General features: G+C 42.4%; 1 protein-coding gene across 1 annotated transcript in view; it reads right to left on the bottom strand.

The window, feature by feature from the left end:
- The window catches only part of ADAMTS9 (ADAM metallopeptidase with thrombospondin type 1 motif 9), a 161558-nt gene that overhangs the window by 99881 nt on the left and 40227 nt on the right, over positions 1–21450 (bottom strand). Inside the window, exons 12-16 of the mRNA XM_021694923.1 lie at positions 15496–15641; positions 7409–7590; positions 7178–7314; positions 5406–5523; positions 5059–5154 (exon numbers count right to left, since the gene is read on the bottom strand). Coding sequence (XP_021550598.1) covers positions 5059–5154; positions 5406–5523; positions 7178–7314; positions 7409–7590; positions 15496–15641 — 679 coding nt within the window. The remainder of the gene's footprint in view (positions 1–5058; positions 5155–5405; positions 5524–7177; positions 7315–7408; positions 7591–15495; positions 15642–21450) is intronic.

The following is a 21450-nucleotide window of genomic DNA, read 5'->3' as shown; positions in this document are numbered from 1 at the left end:
TCTTAGATGCTGCTTCTTAACTCAAAATCCTTTGATAGCCACCCCCCAACCTATACAATTGACTTCAAACTCCTTAGTGTAATCTTCCCAGCCTTCCCATTCACTCCCACCAATAAACCTCAATTCCCACTCATTTATATCACCATGCCAGCCATACCTTTTCCTACATTGAGGCAGGAAAGTGAGGTGATTAAGGGCGTAGGGTCTGAAGTCAGACCAATAACAATTCCAACTCTTCCGACTTGCTGACAAGTTTATGTGACCGTGGGTAAGTTATGGAACCTCTCTCAGCCTCAGTTCCTTTCTCTAGATAACGAATTTCCTACTGGATTGTTACGAACATTACACAAGACAGTGCATATGGGCTGTGGTTGCTGGCAGCTCGTAATGTCTTCATATGCACTGTCTCTTTGCCACACCTTCACAGTTGTCTAATTTAGGGATGAGCAAGGCATGACTTAAATATTATTAAAATACTCTCCCAAGGCCAGGTGGCTTCCACTCACGGGAAGTCTGTCTCCAGAGCCTGTTAACCACTAAAGTTTTCTAAGAACGAGGTCAACAAGTACCTGTTCAATGAGTGAATGAATTCATGCATGCTTTCTCTTATACGCAAGTTGAAATCAAATTCGTTTAGCTCAAGATTTTTAACAGTTTAAGTCATTTGTTTTTCTAGACTACGTGAGCCTCTTTAGGAAAGCGACCATTTGAAAATGTACTTTTGTAACCCCAAGAAAGATCCCGGCCCATAGTAGGTGCTCAATCAATGACACTGAAAGAAGGAGTGATTGATTGGACCTGACATTTATGACAAGGAGAACAGAATGCTTCCAGCCAAATAACTGTTTCCCTGTCAGTGTCAAGCTCTGACAACCTTGTTTCCCCTACGGCCGCTGTAGCGTGAGACCCACCAGCCATGCGAGAGGCAGGACTTTCAATGGGTCACTGACTGGAGGCGAGGTTGTTTCGGTGGCCCCTCAGACATCCTGAGGCTGCCTTCTAATGTGGGTCACTTACATGGTGACAAGCCGGACGTGCTGCCAACACAATCACCCACTTCTTTCAAGTGAGGTCGCATGCTAGCTACCCAGCTGACATTTCACCAAAATGGGGGAAATGAGATGTCACAAGACTTGCCCTGTAAATTAAGTGATAATCCAGTTTTGTGCGCATTCAAAGAGCAATCGTCTGTTGTAGGTTAATTCTGGGGCTCCTTTCCAACGTCTCCCGGCTTCCTCTCGGGCTTATGCCAACTAGAGGCATTTTACCCTTCTCTGCATGCTCCCTCTCCCGGTAGATGGTCAGGAGGGAAGGAGAAAGGAGTCATCAGGGGAAATGAACTTCGTGATTTATCCCAAACTGAATGGACTCCTGTCTTCCCATTGCCACAATTAATCAAGAGCTAAGTGTACTGGAGACAAAGAAGTACCACAGAAATGGATCTTTTTTCTCCTAAAGAAACACGAACATGGTGGCTCTGGGTGCAACTTGGCTTTAACCCAACAGGAGGGAGGGCCTGTGTGAAAGGATGGCCTTTGACAGGGAGGCTTTCTGCTTTGATACCTTGTGAAACAAATAGTTTCCTGCAAAAGACAGTCTACTGCCCAACCTTCCACTAACGTGATTAGGGGAGCTAATTTCCTGGGTTGGTCCCCCGCCCCCCCATTTCACCCATCAGAGCTGGGTTGCTACAAAGGCCTTCTCTCCTGGAAATTGCTCCCTCACCAGCACATGCAGAAAGACTGTGGCTTGACTGGCCTTTAAAAAAATGGGACGGACAAGGATGAAGATGCCTTAGCAACGGAACAGCTGTGGGTATGAAAAACCCTCTTAGAGCATTTGCTGCAGCTCTTTCAAGCCAAGAGTAAATGTTTATGCACCTCGGATTTGATGATGTCATATTCTTCCTCACTTGTTAAGAAGCCACTGTTAAGGCTCAAAGGCCCTGAGGTCTCGACCTTCACACTCAGTGAACTGTGACTGGCCATCTATGCTTGCACTCTCTGCATTTGCTTCCAGAGAGTTGTTCTTTTGCCAACAGGTGACTTTACCATAATAGTCCACTAAAGGGCCATGACTACCCCAGACTGCCTCTCCCAGGTGACAAATCTTCTTTAATTTTGCTTTCATTCTTTCCAAGGAGATTAAGAAACCTCCCGTGAGGAATAAAAGGTTATCAGGAGGCCCTGCCCAATTCAGGTGCCTGGCCTGGTTGATGAAGTTGAACTGAACTGAGGCCCCTACTTAGAAAGAGATTTTTCTAAGAAGGAGCAGAAGAGAGGAGAATCCTTCTCCCTTTCAAGGAGAAGAAAGAAGCAGGTCAGCATGGCTTTCAGCTTTCAGGAAATTAATTAATAAAGGAGGTTGCATGCAATGCTGCTGGATTTAATTAGGAAGTAGTAAGGCCATAGCGACAGCCACATGTTCAAATTTATAACCCAGGGCACGCAGAAAAATGCCAGACCTATTTTTCTCGGTGGTGGAATGTGAAATGTGGGATTCCCAAAAAATAATTTTGCAAAGGGCCCTCAAGAACTCTGTTAATTCTTTTATAAAGGCACCACCCATTTGGATATAGAGGGTAGGGAAAAGCTGATCCAGCCACTGAGTAAATGATTCTAAGTAAGATTCTGTGGTCTTTCAAAGAAAGGACGATTTTGTTTATTTCCATGGTAATCTCATCCCCCACTAAGCACATAGTAAATCCTCAGTAAAGAGGACATGAGCAGTGGCTGTTCAACAGCTGAGCAATTATTTACTTAGCACATATATGTATACACTTTATATCAAGAGCTGAAGATATAAAGACACAGCCTCTGACCTTAAGACAATGGGGCGCCTGGGTGGCTCATTCGGTTAAGCATCTGCCTTTGGCTCAGGTCATGATGTCAGGGTCCTGGGATCGAGCCCCGCGTCGGGCTCCCTGCTCAGCGAGGAGTCTGCTTCTCCCTCTCCCTCTGTCCCTTCCCTCCCCTTGTGTTGTCTCTCTCTCTCAAATAAATAAATAAAATCTTAAAAAAAAAAAGACACTAGCAGCCATACGGATAAATAAGGAACAAATTGTCTCATCTCAGGTCACGGCAGCTCCATCTTCTCAGCTGCTCAGGTAGAAATCTTGGGGTCACCCCTGACTTCTTTCTTTCTCTCACATACCATATTCAACCTATCAAAAAATCATGATGATTCCACCTTCAAAAAATATCCAGATTTTGACCATGTACTGTCACCTCCACTGCTCCTACTTGGGGTCAAGCCACCAGCATCTCTCCCTTGGCTTACTGCAATAATTTCTAACCAGTCCTCCTGCATCGACTCTGTGCCCTTCGTCCACCTAACAGCCAAAGTGCTCCTTTGAAAATACAAATGTGATTATATCCTGTCATTCCTCGGCTCAAAATCTTCAGTAGCTCGCCCTATCTCCCAGAGTACAAGCAAGTCTTTTCAATGCTTATAGGGCTCTATATGATCTACTCCTAATAGATGATCAGCCTCCTCTAGAACTCTCTTCTATGCTGATGTAGCTGCAGCCACATGGGCCTATTCCCCTATTGCTGGAATAATCTAGACATGCTCCTACTTCAAGGATTTTGCATTGGCCGTTCCCTCTGCCTGGAATGCTCTTCCCCCAATCAACCTGTTTTCTCTCGCTACAATTCCAACACTTCACCTCCACTGTTCCCAACTCACCCTCAGTATCCCAATTTCCCTTATGATGTTCTGTTTTCTGATAGGACTTACCATCCTCTAACAGTATATAGTTGGCTGATCTATTAAGCTATTGCTTACTGTCTCTCTACTAGCACCAAAAAGTAAGTCCCAAGAAGACAGTGATTTTTAACTTACTTATTTATTTTTGTTCTGCTCATTGTACCTAGAAGAGTGCCTGGCCCATATTAAAGAAGTGAATGAGTGGAAAATGACATACTGCAGAAAATGCTATAATGAAGTCATATACACATATTACACTTGATCAGCATGCTTGGCTAATGGATCATTGTCTAGCTATCAAGGATTTCATGTAGACATTCCAAAATACAGACTCTGATTCTAATCTGATTCAATGAATACTCACTGACTAGTTCATTATGTCCAAATATGTGCAGATAGCCGCTACAGAGGCCGACTTCAGATACATAAATAGAGTTCTTGCCTGGACATTGTAAGAGGACAAGTATATTCATTTCTTTTAAAAAGTCACTGCCCAGTCAGACCGCTGTGATTTCTTCTAGATCAGAGTGCAAGCCGTGCTGCTCTCCATGGCTAGGAGGAGTCTGGTTGTGCAAGGTGACCAGCTGAATCCCTTCAGTCATGACCCCACTCCCTTTGTCCTTCTTTTAATTAAAAATGGTTGGGAAATTTCATAATCACAGCGGTTTACAGAAGGAGAAGTTGACGTGGGACCGGGCTGAGCCAACTGTTGAAATGAACACAGGGTTGACGGTGTGTTGTGGTTTAAACAGAAGGCATAGATAGGAATTAATTATGTGCCTGGACATGAGACAAGGATGAAGAATCCATAAAGTAACAAGGTGGGCCATTCTAGTCATGACCTGAGAAAAATTTGCCACTCTAGAACCTTTTGGAGTAACCAGGCATGATGAAAGGTTGAATGAGTCCACCAGTGGTCTGTTATTGGTTAGGGCTGGCACCACAGAAATTAGGGCAAGTAATATCTTTAATAAAGCATTTGCTAGCCAGTTACCCACAGGACAGATTGTTGTTGTTGTTGTTGTTGTTGAAGACTCAAAGAGAACAATGATTTTTATGCGGAACTTACATGGTAAGTGCTTTCAAAATTTGATGTAGGGCCTTCCAATTTATTATGATCCAGAATAAACCCCTGCTACTGACTAGGGTAACTACATGACTCTTCCAACAACACTCTGAGGTTACACACATGAGGGAGAAACAAAAGAATGCATTTCAAGATCAACTACTTGTACAGAAGTACAGGGCATCCAACAGCTCTCCGTGAGCACATGGGGGAAGGAAGGAACATCTGCTCACAGCTCCAGAGAAGTAGAATTCCTACCAATGGCAGGGGATGTGCCATCTTACCTAAGTAGTTATCATCCTCTGATTTCCCTGAGAAACTGTGCTGTCTCACATCGATATTGGTAGCACCTGCTGGAATTCGGACCACAGTATTGTAACCTGCAAAGAATTTAGCCACAATTCAGTATTCCACAACACAGTTCAGTCACTCTGGGTACGGACTAAAAGGTGCGCAACAAAGGAATATAATCCAATTCCGGCTATTAAGTGTCTTCTAGCCAGATGGGTAATGTACCTTAACAAGACTGATTTTATGCTTGACATGAATACTTTGACCTATTACCTGTGGTTAACAACTTTTAAACTTTGACCATTTTCCCTCTCATGGTTCTTTAGGAACAGATTCTTACCATAATGTACTGTATTAAATGTTCCTGCCACTGTTTTGCACGAAGAATTATCGCCACCACAAACTCCACATTTATCTCTCCGGGCTTTGGAATTTAAAATGTGATCACATCCAGCTTGCTTTTAAAAAAAGAAACATTTGAAAGAAATGGTAAGTATTATAAAATCACAAAAAGTATTAAAAAATATGACATGGCAGTTAGCATGTTTCTTTGAATTATGCATTCAAAAATGACAAGAAAGTCTCTTTAAAGTTGCAAGGGTTGAGAACTCAAATTATCTATAGCCCTGGTACAGAAAACGTGGTCCTGAGACAGGTAGCCATAAGCATCTCATGCTGTTAGGAATGCATAATCTCGGGCTCCACCCAGATCCACTGGGTGGGTCTCTGGCGTGTTAGCAAGATCCTTATCTCTTCATCTACAGACTAAAGTTTGAGAAGTATGGGGGCGCCTGGCTGGCCAGTTGGTAGAGCGTGTGACTCTTGATCTCGGGGCTGTAAGTTCGAGACCCATATTGGGTGTGGAGATGACTTGAAAATAAAATCTTAAAAAAAAAAAAAATCAAGCTTGAGAAGTCTAAGTCTACAAATAAGTGGGATAAATGAGAAGAATTGCTCAGGAATGAAAAAAAAAAGGAGTGGTGGGGGGGGCGCTGTATCCAATTAAAGAGCTGACATCCCATCTGAAGGGAGCAACCTCTGTCCACTCTAGGCTCTTGCCACCACACAGAAATAGGAGCCCCATGTTGACATTTCTCAATCTTTCAAGAGAAACTGGAAAATTGGATTTTATGTGAAATCCCCTATGTTTAAATACTGGCCATGAATGGAGGACAAAGCATGCCTCCAGGCTGCCAGTGTAAGGCCTGAGGCTCCAAGTGGCCTCTGGAATTTCACCACATCTTAATGCAATGCAGCAGTGTTGACGGAGGTCTGCGAAGGACACGAGCAACGACCAGAACACCAGGACAGAGTTCACATTCTTGTCCACGCTGCTCGTTTGTGTGAACTAGCCTTTGAGGAGCTCAATGTTCTGCTACGAACGGACTGACGAGGAAATGTGCGCTGTAGTTTTGAGTCGGGAAGTGGGTGAAAGCTCTCAGGAGCCCTTTCCATCAAATCCTACTGACTAGGATTTCCATTTTCCTGGACCACATGCAGGGATCAAATAAATTACCTCAAAGCCGGGCTACATTAAGAATGTTTTCTGATGGGTGAGAGCAGGGAAATGGTATCATGCCCTCTAGAAATCACTGCACGGATGCTTTACTATCAGCCAGAAGTTTCTCGATTTCCTTTCCGAGAGGGATTAACAGCTTTGTCTCCGGTAGAAGCTTTCATGCTTGAGATCAGAATGAGAAATCCGACGGAGGCCCGACTAGAATCTGATGCCTCTAGACATCTTCCTGGAGCAGAACTATTGAATCTAGAAAACTTGCTGTATGGAAGCATTTGGGTTTAACCTTAAGCACCGAGGTTACAGTAAAGGAGGGTGTGTATGCACAAATTATTATAATAAATTTTCACAGGGAGGTTTTGCGCAGATCCTCACAGAGCTTGAGAATGTCAGAAAAATGCAGGACACTGGTTCTCAAACTTGGGCATCAGCATCAGGTGATGCCATTGCTGATGCTGCCCTGGGAAACACACTTTGAAAACCACTTCCCTGGAGATAGTGCACAGACGTTAGCTGCCGCTGGTTCTAGCAAGGAAGCCACAAACCACAGCGTGGCAGCAGGACCACACAGTGAAGGAAACGCACCCGGGACTTACCCGGCAGAGGCCTTGGACACAGATATCGCTGGTGTCCTGGCCGCACGGAGTCCCATCGACCACCCTGTCTCGCAGTTGATAGTAGGCCGTGTTACCAGCCACCCTGCAGAACAACTTGCAACGGTCCTTCATCAGAACTAGAGAGGAAAAACACGCCACAGTGTGACTTGTGGGCCCGCACCCCGCGCCAGCCTGCCCACCATCCTCGGACGCCTCCCTGGATGCACTTACTGCCACTGTACTTGGGGACCCAGCGCACATTGGGAAGCAGACCGTTGATGTTGAAATGTTTGCCGTCAAAGTGAGCACACTGTTCGTCTCGGAAATCTCGCTTCTGCTTGAGACATGGCTCTGTGTTGCAGGACTTGAACTTCATTCTACGCCCTACACAGTACTTCCCACCGTTTCTCGGCCTGGAGAAAGAAAGGGAAAGAATACACACACTGGATAACAAGGCATTTCTCCCCACATCACTCTCTCCTCCGTGGCTTCCTGTCTTCTAGGGTAAGCGAGTCTAAAGTGGCTGACGACAAGGGAGAGCACAAAGGCTCTGCAATCTGCATTTGCATTCTGCCTTCACACCATTAAGTATATGACTTTGGGCAAGTCACTTCACCTCCACAAGACTTCGCCCCTCCGTCTGTAAAAATGGGAAGGCACCACCGAGTAAGGCTGTCTTGAGGATGGAATGTTAGAGTTTGAAATACAAAACCTGGGATCTATCAGGCAAGGATCTGTCCTCTTTCTCCTGAAAATTCAGTCTTCTGGTTTTCAAAACGTGGAAGGCAAAAGGTATGGAGGAGTAGCTGGAAGCTCCCCGTCTACTTTTTGTAACATGATATTCTCACAGAGGACCAGCCTCACACTTGCGCTATTCTACTTCCATTCAATTTCTCCCTCCTCACAACCATTGTTTTTCTTTGTTTTGTTTTACAAATGAGATGGAGTAAAAGGAACATCCCCATATTTTGACTAACCTAATAGGAGAAGCATGAGGAGCATACTGGTTTCATTAACTTTTGTGTGAGGAGTGGACATAGTAAGCTTGCCCAGCCTCACAGTGCAAATTCCATCTCGGCATGCAATTATAGGAAATTCAAATGTACATGTATTTTCCAGATGGGACCCAGCGAGTCAATTATATGACACCTCTCCTAGCAGTCCACAGCTTGCCAAATTCATCATGGAAATGGGAAGATCACAGAATCAGAGGAAGTTGGGCTCACCCACCCAGGGCTGAAGCAGCTCGGGTTTCACAGTTACCCTAGGACATCTCTGAAAGAAAGTTTTCCACTTTTCTTCTTTAAAATGAATCTTTCAGAGTCACTGGAACCATACATAGTGGTCTGTTTTGTTTTGTGAAACCAGGACTTGGGGGAATGGGACATATATCCATGTCCATAAAGTACAGAACGAGAGCCAGTCCAGCAGGACAGAGAAGGCTCTGGAGCTGGAGCTGGGTTCCAGTCTCAACTCTATCCTCCTTGTGTGACCTTAGATGAAGTTCTCAGCCTCCCTGAACATCAGTTGCCCCTTTTCTAAAATGAGCACACACAGTAGATGCTGAAAATGTTAGCTACTATGTTAATATGTCAGCAATATGTCCCAATCTAGTCTGATCCAATCGAGCAGTTTGTTTTGAGTACCAAATTTGCACTAAGATATGGGGCAGGTCTCAATACTTCTGCAGAGTGCCCAAGGCTCAGGACAGGGCACTGGTCGTGATACTGTTGCAACGTGCTCCCTAGATAAAAGATGTATAGACAAAGGCAAGAACATGGGCCTTGTAGCTACACACTGGACACCTCTGTGTCTGTCACCTGGTCTCTCTGAGCTCCATCCTGCACAATGGAGACAGAGATGATACTGTGCACCTGAAAAGCTCATTATGGATCTGAGAAGCTTAGTAAGCATCTGATAAATACTGTTATTTATCACGAAGAAAACTATATCTAGGGATACAAAATGACACGTAACCTCCCACCATCTGTCTGATTGTTTCTCCATGAAACACAACTAAGCCCATGTGTTTTATAGCTGCATTGTGCACTCAACTCGCTAAACCACACTCATATTTTGTCCAAGGGTAAGGCAGATGTAGTACTTTTATACCAAGGGACAGAAGGTTCGGAGAAGTCAAGTACTTTGTCATGGTCCACACAGCTAGTAAAGGAGCAGAAATAGGACTCTAGTAAAGGAGCAGAGATAGGACTAACATTCCAAGTTTCCCAGGTTCTTTCTTTCCCCGTGTTCTCTTGCTGCATTATCCAGGAACTATGGTCCAGAGGTTTTTTTTTTTTCTTTTTTGGTGCCATTTAGAGATAGAACCTTGGTGTCCTGGATTCTAAGTCCTTCTCTAAGTACCAAGACACCCTAGTCTCATGCATAAAATATCACAGATTACATGTGAGTAATAGATCAGGCCCATATACCTGTTCAGGTGAAACTTGCCTTAAACGTGCTACAAGGAAGACCTCCTTCAATTTTTCCTCAGATTGAAATGATCTTTGGGGACTCTTTCTAAAGGGCCCAACTAACGATGGAGGATCAATCACTTATTTATTGCCTGAAAGTAACTCATTTTTCTTTCTTTTTGAAATTAAATTCTCAACAGTTGATTTTTTCCTTTTGGCTCTCTTATATAAGAAGTCTTAACTCACTCCTGAAATTGCCCAAATGCAGCAGTTCCTTGGACTGCGAATCATAAATACTCAGAGGCAGCTTCCCTTTGGACGGCAACGATTTCCACCTTGGCTCGCTTTTGCCCACTATCAAGTGGCAAATAGCATTTAGTGACTTCCTTTTTCCTTTTATAAATGGCATTTTTAATAAACAACACACAGAAAACACTCCATGTGAGAGGCAGTATTGTGGAGGGTCATCGATAGGGACTCTGGAAACGGAGGGTTTGAATCCCAGGCCTGCCTCTTAATAATGGTGCAATCTTAGGCAAGTAGCTGAATCTAAGACTCAGTTTCCCCATCTGTAAAAGGGAGACGATGCTAAGATCTACTTCATCGGAATGAGTGAGGGTCAGCTGGGTTAATCCATTCAAACCACTGGAATAAGGTCTGCCACACAGTAAATGTGTAACTATTACAAGGGTCTGCCAACTCCAGCCTGTGGACCAAATCCTGCCTCCTGCCTGTTCTTACACGGCTGGGAGGTAACAATGGTTTTTACATTTTAAAAAATTAAGAAAAAATAAAACACATATTTTGAGACACCTAAGAATTAGATGAAATTCAAATTTCAGTGTCCATAAATAAGGTTTAATTGGCATATAGCCACACCCCCTCATCCCATGTTGCCCGTGTACGTTTCCCACTCTATCGGCAAGGTTGAATAGTTGGGTCAGAGATCCTATGATCCACAAGTCTAAAATATTTACTGAGTATTTTATGGAAAAATATTCCTTTACAGTAAAGGTGTGTCCACCCCTGAGCCACTCCTGTGTACAAGGCCCCAAGCCACTTTGTATGACTGTGCCCAGCCATGCTGTGAGGTAGGGAGTGGCACTCTTGTTTCTGAATGTTTGTTAATGGGGTTCAGAAACGTTAAGTAACCTGACCAGGTGACATGCTCATTAAGTGAGAAATGCCGGCTGGCAGACCAGCGTAGGTCTCCCTGACCCAAAGCTTATGATCTGGTGTCTTTCCTACGCTGCCTTTCTTGAGATAGGCTTCTTTCCGTATCAACACTCCTTCTGTGACTTTACTTGCTTTTTATGTAAAACAGATTATACTTTATTAACAAACACAAATTTGCCCTTTCAAAATATATGGCTTTTCTCTTATCCCAAAGCATCTCTCCCTGATTTGCAAGGACCGTGTAATGGGGAAGGCTATAGTCAAATGAACTTACCTTTCAGCATGGAAAAAATTCATGTTATAGTTTAATAATTTAGCTGGGTAGGAGTATTTTTTCCACGTAGACAAATAATAAAAATTATAAGAAATACAGCTTTAAAAATATTAATCATATTTTCCAACTATTAAGATCCTTTAAAAAAACTTCATGTCAAGTAGGGATGGAAAGGACTTACAGAAACTGCCAGATTAATTACAATGAAAGTAACTATATTCAGCACAGCCAAGCTGAATCCTCCTTTCAAGTGCACATTACACAACCATGCCTATTAACATACAAAGACAACTCATGATACTACATGGCCAAAGCTACGGAGGCGGTTTTGCAAAGATCATCACAGGTGTATTCCACCCTCAAGGAAAGCTAAACTTTGGTCTGCAAATGGGTTTGAAATCTCAACTTCTGTCTGTACTTAAAATGTACTTAAAATGAATTGGAGCAGGCAGATTAGGGTTAGCGCAAGGAAGGAATTTCTAATGATAGGACAGGCAGCCCCAGAAGGTAGTGTGTTTCCTGTGCGTGGAGGGTTTTGAGAAAGGATCTAATGGCCAATTGCCGAGGATGCTGAAAAGCTCTTCAAGGATTAGATGGGATAAGCCAGAGAGCTGTCCTTGTGATCATTAATGACCCTTCCAAATGAGCGGTCTATAGGCCTGGATAGCTTTATTCATTCATTAGTTAATGGCTCTCCCAAAGAAACCAATTTTTGAATTTTGAAATAAGCTTATCCAACTCAGTGCCTCAAAAAGAAAACTTTCTTGCAATTCTTTATAGCCAAATGATGAAATAGACACACGTCTATTACCTTGTTGGTCAGATTTCATAAGTAGTTACTATGGTGAAAGCCTGAGTGGGAAAATATCTACTTCACAATCTTTTTCTCAAATCTATGAGTTTATTAGTTTTTAAATACCTCCTAATTTAAAAGTAAAATAGAAGCACCAGAAGAGGGAAAGCTTTGTCTTTTCCAAAGAACTGGCATGGTTTTTTATTTTTGATGGACCTGTAAAAATTCTATAAACTTTTGTTCTAGCCACCAAGAAGCTCAGAGTCAATGTAGAGCACAAAATAACAAGGATAGGGCCCAAGGGCCTGATAATGCATCTTCTAGTTCCAATGCTGGCCTTGTTTTGGTACTCTAAGTTATGTTTTTGGTGGTTCTGGTTTTAGATTTTACTGTATTACATGTTTCTTACAGATTGGGTGATCATGTAATTAATTGTCCAACCCAGGACAATTAGAGAAAGTGAAGGGTAGCTATTAATAACTTCTCCTGACAATAGATGTGAACTCGGACTGTCTTTACAGATCAGAACATATGCTCATCTTATCTATAGGGCATGGGTCATAAACGGGATTAAAAAACAAATAAAACATTAAAAGACAAAACAATGATGCCCCATTCTCATGATGGCAAATCAGTAGCATTACATACTGGTTGAGATCAAAAACCATTTGACCAAAATCAGAAAGCATCTGGTTTCTACAGCTTGCTCACAAAGACACCATAGTCCCATGTGTATGGCAAGGCTACTTCTCTTTTGTAGCTTTAATGCTTTCAGGGGGAAAAAAAAAACAAAAAATGCCACATGAAGTATCTGGATGCTAAATACATCCTTGAACTGCATGAATACTGTGAAAAAAAATAAAAACAATCCAGCGTTCTTAATAGAGACATACCTTGGATACTAAAAATGGGGCTCTACATTATATTCAAAGGGCTCCTCAAACTGGGAAAAGGCAGGTTGCCAGTGACGGGGCCACCACTCCCCTCAAATTCCTTGAGAATCAGAAGCAACCCCTTCTGCGTTCTGCATAATGAACCATCTGCTCCGTGAATTTCTCTGCACAGGCTTTTAAACTGAGATTTGGATCTGATTTTCCTTTCCTGTGTCCCTTTCTCTTGTCAAACTGACTTCCCCACCACTGCCATTGTAAACTTAAAGTTTTCTGAGGCAGACTCCTTCCTCAATTCACAGGGACATCTCAAAGAGCAAATAACTTGGAAGAGCTTTAATGAAATGATGTCAGGGCTGACACTCAACTAGGTGGATTGTATTCTTTTAAAACCTCCCATAGCAAACAGCAAGGACAAGGACCTCTAATTGAAGTCTTTAATGATCAGTTCCTAACTTCTGAATGTGAGGATCTTTGCTTTACTTTGAAGCTCAAGATACTTTCCTGCTGAGATCTTTACACTGAGTGATTTTCTTTGTCTGGCTCATTCCAATTATGGAGTGATTTATCTCTCTCCACTTTCCACATTACCCCTAGAACTGCTCTAAGACTTTAAAAAAAAAAAAAAAAAGACCAAACACTTCTTTTGAATGAAGTATTCTTGGGTCACAATTTCAAAAATGTCCACTTGTTGGCAATATTCATATCCTTATGACAATAACAGCTCACTGTAATAATAATAATTTGGCTCATTGTAGCCACCAAATAGTTTTTAATTTTTAAAAAGTGTGTCATATTTGCTATTTTTAGCTTAAAATGCTTTATTTTAAAGCTTAAACAGTACAAACAGCTAGGATTTATAATGGACTTTAAAAAGCAAGTTGTGGAACACTATATATAGTATGATCCTTATTTTGTATTACAGAATACTTATTTCATATACTACATATTACATGACAAATCTTTCTTAAAAGTCCAAAGTGATACATATCAAATCATTTTTCCCTGGTTATTTCCTCGTGGGGAGTAGGTCAGAGGTAGGAACAATGATGACAGAAATTTTTTATATCATATAGTTTTGTGTCTGGATTTTTTGAAGGCATGTACTATATTTATACTATTATTTAAACAACTACCACAAAATACTTTATTAATACTCTATTAATACTCTAATGTTTTGTGTTTATACCCATAGTTACAGACTAGAGTCTATGTCTTATAGCTCTTTAATTATCTTTGTAGAGGTTAATATCATGTGGACATGATATTACATGTTGGACTGTGAGCAAAAATAAATGAAAATAAATAGATCATCATCTGTGATTTGTACTAATGAGTATTTATTAGGCCGGGGCTTACAACAGTGGCCTAAAGCTATGCTCTTCTTTGGTTAACACGATTCATATTTTTTCTTATTAAAAAACTGGAAGCTCTGTCAACACTAGGCCCTTTTCCTACCTGTGAACAACCAGCTAGGTCTGAGTAGCACCCTGCACTTCGTCTCGACTACCCTGCCAGACAACCTTATTATACTGTACCAACCCACTTCCCTGTTTTACCTGCTTGTTTCGGTCTACAATTCAGTCTGCTACCCCTAATGTAGGCTGTGAAACATAAATGAGTACTGTGCATGAAATCACTTTACATAATCCCAAAACAACTGGGTCTTAAATATGGCTATTGGTTTATACATCTAAAATCTATCCCTATTCTATGAAGACTTCTTGGTTCTCCAGCCTATATACATTCAATGGCAATAATATCACATATTATCTTCTGTCCCTTTAGATTTGCTACACCTTAGATCCATACAAAATTTGATGTCATTCCTTACGGTAAAATTATGATTTCTTAAATCTCCTTATAAACACACATGTCTACTGTGATAGATGCTAGGAAAAAACCCCATCAACTTCATTTGAGAACATGTACTAAGGCTGGGCTAGTAAAGACAGCCATAGTCATATAATGAGAATTATCCCGAAAAGCAGGATGCTCCCAATCTGTACACTGTCTGGTCGTGGGATGGACTTTAGGTGTCTCACCTGTAAAACAACTAGCTTGATTCCAAAACTAATTCCTGACTTGGGGCTCCTAGTCACTTAGGCTCTGCTAATGCCGCCCTGGGGGGTCTGTGTGCCCTTTTTGGCATTTTAGTAGCTAACTGGAAAGGCAACAAGACACCTACAATCTGGATAGAAATGTCCAATCTCTTGATTTCCTCAAGAAAATCCATCTGTTCACTTTGTTAGCTTACTATGCCAAGCTCGGCAGGCAGTGAGATATGCCTGAATATCAACTTGTTAAACAGACCAACTGATACAACAGCATCTACGGTTTGGAAGACGGTACTTTTTTTTTTTTTAAGATTTTATTTATTTATTTGTCAGAGAGAGAGAGAGAGCCAAGCAGGGGGAGAGACAGGCAGAGGGAGAAGCAGGCTTCCCGCGGAGCAGGGAGCCCGATGTGGGGCTCGATCCCAGGACCCTGGGATCATGACCTGAGCTGTAGGCAGACGCTTAACAGACTGAGCCACCCGGGCACGCAAAGGTAGACAGAACTTTTAATAAAGGACCACGGGAGGAAACAGATTACAGGAGACGGTGCCTGGGAAGAAAGAGATGGGATATTATCGGTCTAGGCAACCCTAGAAATCCACTGCCTCTCGAACTGGGAAAGAGCTCTCCATCTGCCTCCAGCTAAATCATTCCCTTCTGGAATGTGCCACTCGTGCTCTCCCGATAATGACAGCAAGAAGTTCTAGGACTTACTCCGGTCTGTTACACTCACGAACAGCAGTTTTGATGCCCCCTCCACACGTTCTTGAGCAGGTTCCAAAGTGACTCCAACTTCCCCAGGATCCATCAGTCACGGGGGCCTCCATTTCTTTGGGGACACAAAATCCAAACTTGCAGTGCTGTATTTAATAAGGGGAACAGTGAGGGAGAGCTTGGTGCTGGACACATCATAGGACCCGCTGTCCTTTTGAGTATATACCATACTTCATGTCCCCCCCCTCCCAACCCCACCATGTGCTGGTTTGAAATGCTGCCATTTCATCATCTATATGAATAATGGAAACAGTAGGGATTTTAATGTCGTACTTATGGATTTTAGGTCCTGTCTTCATTTACCACTTGCTTGAATAAAACCAGCCAATGAGTGGTTGGCTCCAGGCAGTCAGGCTAACTCCAGTCGCCAGCTTCGAAGTGCTCAATTAGTCTACTTGGAAAAATGAGGAGAGGAAGTGGGCAGACTGGTTGTAGACGGGGCCAACACGAATTCCTGAATTCCTGGATTTGTAAAGCCAATCTCCATTAAGAAGGCTCAGAGACATTGTGAGCCTGGTAAAATATGTTTTATTGCTCCCCGCGGATTTGAAAAGCCAATTTTAATTAGGTGGGAGAGAAAAAAAAAAAAGCAAGTTACATGATTCCTATAAACTCACTCCACCAAAGCACACAGGATGAGATGAGAGCAAAATGGACATATTACAGAGAGCCCTAAACTTTATGGCTGTTTTGTTACTAATGGTTTCAGATTCTCTAGCCTACAGCAGGAAGAAGGCCATGATGCTTAAGACAAAACAAAACAGAATAAAACTCCTCAGCAGGACAAGGGATTCAAGAAGCCCATTTCAACCCTCTGCCATTGTTGGGGAGTGAGGCCCTGACACAAAGCCGAGGTCACTGAGCAGCGGACAAAGGCAGAGTAGAGGCAGTGACCGCAGGAGGGTGATGCCCCTCGGCTCACTCAGATCTCTCAAGTGGAGCTGACGGCGGCCGCCGGCCGTGATTTATCTGCAGGGAGGGCAGAGGCAGAGGCAGAGGCCCACAGCAGCCAGGGTGGAGGGGGGAGTGTGCTGGGAAAGTGGATAGCACGTAAGATGCAGGGGAAGGTCCCCAACTCAAGGGGCAGCCACACAGAAGGCTCAGTGAAGATCATTCAGAGAGCGCAATTACGCTTTCTCTATTTTGCAGCGCCCTCTCTCTTGCAATGATTCTCCTGGAGTATCTGTATCCCTTTCCCTGGGCTGTGTGGCTGAGGCTTAAAAGGTTCTGTATTCAAAGATCCTGGGCAACGCCACACCCAAGAAATGTGGGCAGAGGGAGAGGTGATGACATTATTCTCTGACATCCTCTTATATTTGTCTTTACAGAGGTTGTGAACACTTATTGGAACACATGCACATAAAAATAAATGAGAAAGGTAGTTTAGTCTACAGCAACACCATCCAATGAGAACGTGCCATAAGCCACATACTTAAAATTTCTTTTAAATGTTTAGAAGCCACATTAAGTAAAGCCACATGAAAGTAAAAAGTAAAAAGAAAACGAAAATTAATTTTAATACCTTTTATTTAGCTCAAAATATCTGAACATTATTATTTCTGTATGGAATCAAGATAAAATTATGGGTTTTTTTAAGATTCTTTTTCTCATACTAGGTCTTCAACACCTGGTGTGTATTTTCACTTAAGCACATCTCGGTTGAGACTGACATTTGAAGCGCTCACTAGACACCTGTGGCTATTGGCTGCCATACTGGACAGCAAAGGCCTTAGAAGGACAAAGCCTGGCAGGCCAGTGGTCTGGTGGGGAGCCATGGCTCTTCCACAGACTAACTCTGTAACCCTAGGTGAGTCCCTGACTCTGTTCCCACAGCTGAAAAATGGAGATCAACCTGCCAAAGTTGTCTTGAGTAGAACACGAGACACAACGTATCTGAAGCACCTAGTACACAGTGGAACCCATAGGGGACCTGACTTAAATAAAGTCAGTAGGATAATGGCAAACATTCACACAGCTCTTAGGATTGGTCAGGCACTGTTCTAAGCACAGATATATATATGAACTTAGTCTTCCTAGCACACTATGAAATAGGTACTCTTATTACCCCCATTTCTACAGAAAAGAAAATGGAGGCACAGACAAGTTGATGCCAAACATCAGTAAGGGGCACAGTCAAGACCGAAACATGGACAATCTGACTCGAGAGTACACTCTTCACTGTGACATGTATGGCCTCTCAATTGCGAGCAAATGGGGACAATGATTTTGGCACGTAAACAAAGACAAAATTAAAACAAAAGCAAGATTAATGACATGGTTAGGTGAAGTTGAGACTCCCAAGTTGTCCACTCAATACCCATTCTCTCTTTTATCCTTGGAAACAGAATCTATATGTCCCCAGAATCTTGTACAGATAAGAGCAGTCAAAGAGATGTCAGCGACTTCATTGGGCGATATTCCTGGGAAGGTCTTTTTGCCCCTTCATCACCTACCCCTTGCCTTCATTCTGCCTGGAACTCCCACTTAATGGCTGGAGTTACTGCAGTCACTCTGTGACCTTGAGGATGAAGTCCATTTGCATATGATAGTTGTACAGGAAGAAATTAGGAACCTGGGTCTCTGAGATTTGTGGAGCTGCCACAACAGTTCCATAACCTGCCTAGTTTTGGACTAATTTCTTTTTGTGTCAGAAAAGAGCCAATTTGTTTACATTACCATAATTTGGTCTGACCTAAACAAAATTCCTAGTTAATATTCAATTGGGGTCATAGCAGATGACCCCCAGATTCAGCCCTCAAATCTTGCTGCTAGAAACACATTTTATAAGTTCTACAAAGTAACAAGAAATTCCTATACTTCTAATTAAAAACTGGTCGGCAAATCAAGTATTCCTTACTGATATGACCACTGATGGGTATAAAGAGAAGGAGAAGAATAACCTTAGAATAAGAGGAAAAGTGCCTGAAGTGACAGAGGCTGGAAATCAGGGCTGTTTGGGAGCTATTTACCAAGATAATCTATTTTACCAGGCAAATTGGACAAACAATTCTTAACATACTGGAATAGTCACTACATCATAACAAAGCACTAAGTAGCTGGTGGAGTCCAAGCCAAAATAGAGCCAACCTTTTCTAAAAGTGTCCAGAACAATTTAAATGGTATTTTCCCTAAACGCATCTCTTTTAGGAGGTTGGAAGAGGAACCTGGAGGTCAATTTTGTCCCAAGGAGGCTTAAAACAAGAGTTTCAAACCTCAGACTCATGAACGGGGTTAAAATGAAATGTTAATGGGCTTAACAAGAGAATGGAGAAAATAAAGAGAATTAGAGTCATTCATCAAAATAACATTGTGTCAGCAGCCCAAGACAGATCACTACTGAGGGAGCAGGGCCAAAAGAAGAGAAAGAAACAAAAAAATTAACCCCACCTCAAAGGCAGTCAGAATTGGCTGGAGAAAAGGCATAGGATTTTACTGCTAATTCCAAGAAAACGGAACAAAATGAAAAAAAAACACAAAGCATTTCTATGCCAACAACCCACCATCTTTGGCATTTGCAACATGCATAAATGCTCTTGAGGGAAATAAACACATATATGCCTACATCTTTAATAAAAGCTGCTAGCCACTTTTTCTAAAACAGAACTACCAGTGTACCTATCATGTTCTCCGCATAGTTGCTTCTCAGAGAGTGTTCTGAGCCTACCCTTTGGAATGCCTTGAGGTCTCTTGCTTTTGCTAAACACAAGTGTACATGGAAAACGACTTCTGAAAGACCTCCCAAATTTCCCCATCCCTCAGGTATAAGATTACCCTGCAATCCCTTATCTTCTGCTTCTGTTACAAAAACAGAAGATTAGAAAAAGATACAACAGACGTCCTCCCGAATTCCTTTGGGTCGCAGGGTTGACTGGGATACCACACCGCTACGGTGAGCTTGGCAGCCTGTTCACCGCAATTTCACGAAATATAATTCACTTCATCCTCTTACTGAAAAGTCTTTGTTATGGTTTTTCCAGCAGTAACATATATCAGAAATAGACATAGTAGGTGGGTGTCTCAGACTGGCTAAGAACCATAACACAAGACCAGTGATTTTTCTGAGATCAAAGGGAATCAATTTAAGTAATAGAGTGGGCTGGCTCTGACTCAAGCCAACTAACCAAGTCATCAACTAGGTATAGCCTGTTGTCATCTTCCAGCAACTGCTAGCACCCGTCTGGGTCACTGTGCTTTAGCAGGACTCTGAGGCCACATCGTCATTTTGTAAGAATGAATGAATTCTTAATGGCTGCCGTGGAAACCTGAGAACCATAATCCCACTCAAACCTATGATCTTCTGGCCATCAACATGCTGAGTTAAATCTCACAAAAAGTGAAAAATTCACTCTGGCTAAGGCGATCTATTTCTCTTTAAGCTAATGAAAGCTGCAAAAGCTGTTGTGCCCATGTCCATATACAGTTTTGGTTGGGCTCTTATTGGAGAAAGCTATATTCTCAACTGCTGAGGTCTCAGCCATCAAGAAGTGAGAACATGAGCTGACTTAGTCACCAAGTAAGTCAAGAATAAAATCAGCTTCATTGTAATTTTTAATTTTTGTACTGAACTTTAAAATTTTTCAAATAACATTCATACCCTCCAGCTCATGTAACTTTACAACCACCATGGCAGATGAGTAAGGAAGCCACTAGTCTTCCTGTGTGACCACTGGAGACTGAGGAGCTCAGTGAGTTCGAGGTACAACCACCACAGTAGACCCTGCGGCCCCTTCAGACAAAGCAAAGGAGGAAAATGGGTGGGGAGCGGTTGGGGTATGGGGACACTGCCCTAATGAGCTCAGTGACCTTGGACAAGTCACTTCTATTTCTGTTCCCGCTCTATAAAATAATCGGGGAAGTGAGAGTTAAAGTCTGTCACTTCTGAGGACCCTTCGATGGAAACATTCTGAGTGCCACTCATTCCTCCAAAGTGGAGGCAAACAAGAAAAGAACAGAATATTAGAAGTGAGTAAAATGGACAATGGGAAGAAGAGAGAAGAAAGGAAAAATACATGTAAGGATGACAAGAGACTCAGACTAAAGCCCAGGGTTTGCATCACTGATGAGTGAAAGAATGCCATTTGCCATAGGGATAAAAAAAAAAAAAATCAGGTTAAGGTCCAAAACTTTTAGTAGCCAATGTTTTTGGGTGATGATGAGGAGGAGGAGGATGATATCACTACTATACTAACTTTTTATGTTTTAGGTGGATACCAGGTGCAGAAGTTTGTACTAATCACACTTCTAGGTGTGTGGGGCACTGTTATTTCCGGACCGTATAAGTCGCAGATTTTTTTATTTTTTTGGTTATTAACAAATAAGTGGGAACCATTATAACCAACTCAGAATTTACATTTGCATATATCCCAGATGACATCACATCTCCTTAAAGGGACCAACACAGGCTGGAAAAAGCCTGGTATTCCATAGCGAACAAAGGAAGTTCACTGTATTTCTGTGTTTCCTTGATTTTTAAAATTCTATTTATTTTACTTGAGAGAGTAAAATAATTGAGAGAGAGAGCGAGAGCAAGCTGAGCTGGGGGAGGGACAGAGGGAGAGGGAGAGAATCTCAAACAGACCCTGTGCTGTGTGTGGAGCTGGATGCAAGGGCTCAATCCCACAACCCTGAGATCATGACCTGAGCCAAAATCAAGAGTCAGATGCTCAGTTGACTGAGCCACCCAGATGCCCCTGTGTTTCCTTGATTTTAAGATGCTCCATCAACTTAAAAACAGCCTTCCACTGCCACCTCCAAAAGAGACAGAAGAAAAAGAAACACTGTCCTGCATTAAACTAAAAAGCATGTCGGGATTTCAGGAATGATAAAATGAGAGAAAGGATGTTTTCAAATTAAGGCAATAATGTTAGCTCTGTGTCTTGTATCAGTATTATGCCA

The sequence above is a fragment of the Neomonachus schauinslandi genome, chromosome 1 (assembly GCF_002201575.2).
Source record: "Neomonachus schauinslandi chromosome 1, ASM220157v2, whole genome shotgun sequence".
NCBI classification, from domain to species: Eukaryota; Metazoa; Chordata; class Mammalia; order Carnivora; family Phocidae; genus Neomonachus; species Neomonachus schauinslandi.
This window is presented reverse-complemented; position numbering and strand designations above follow the sequence as displayed.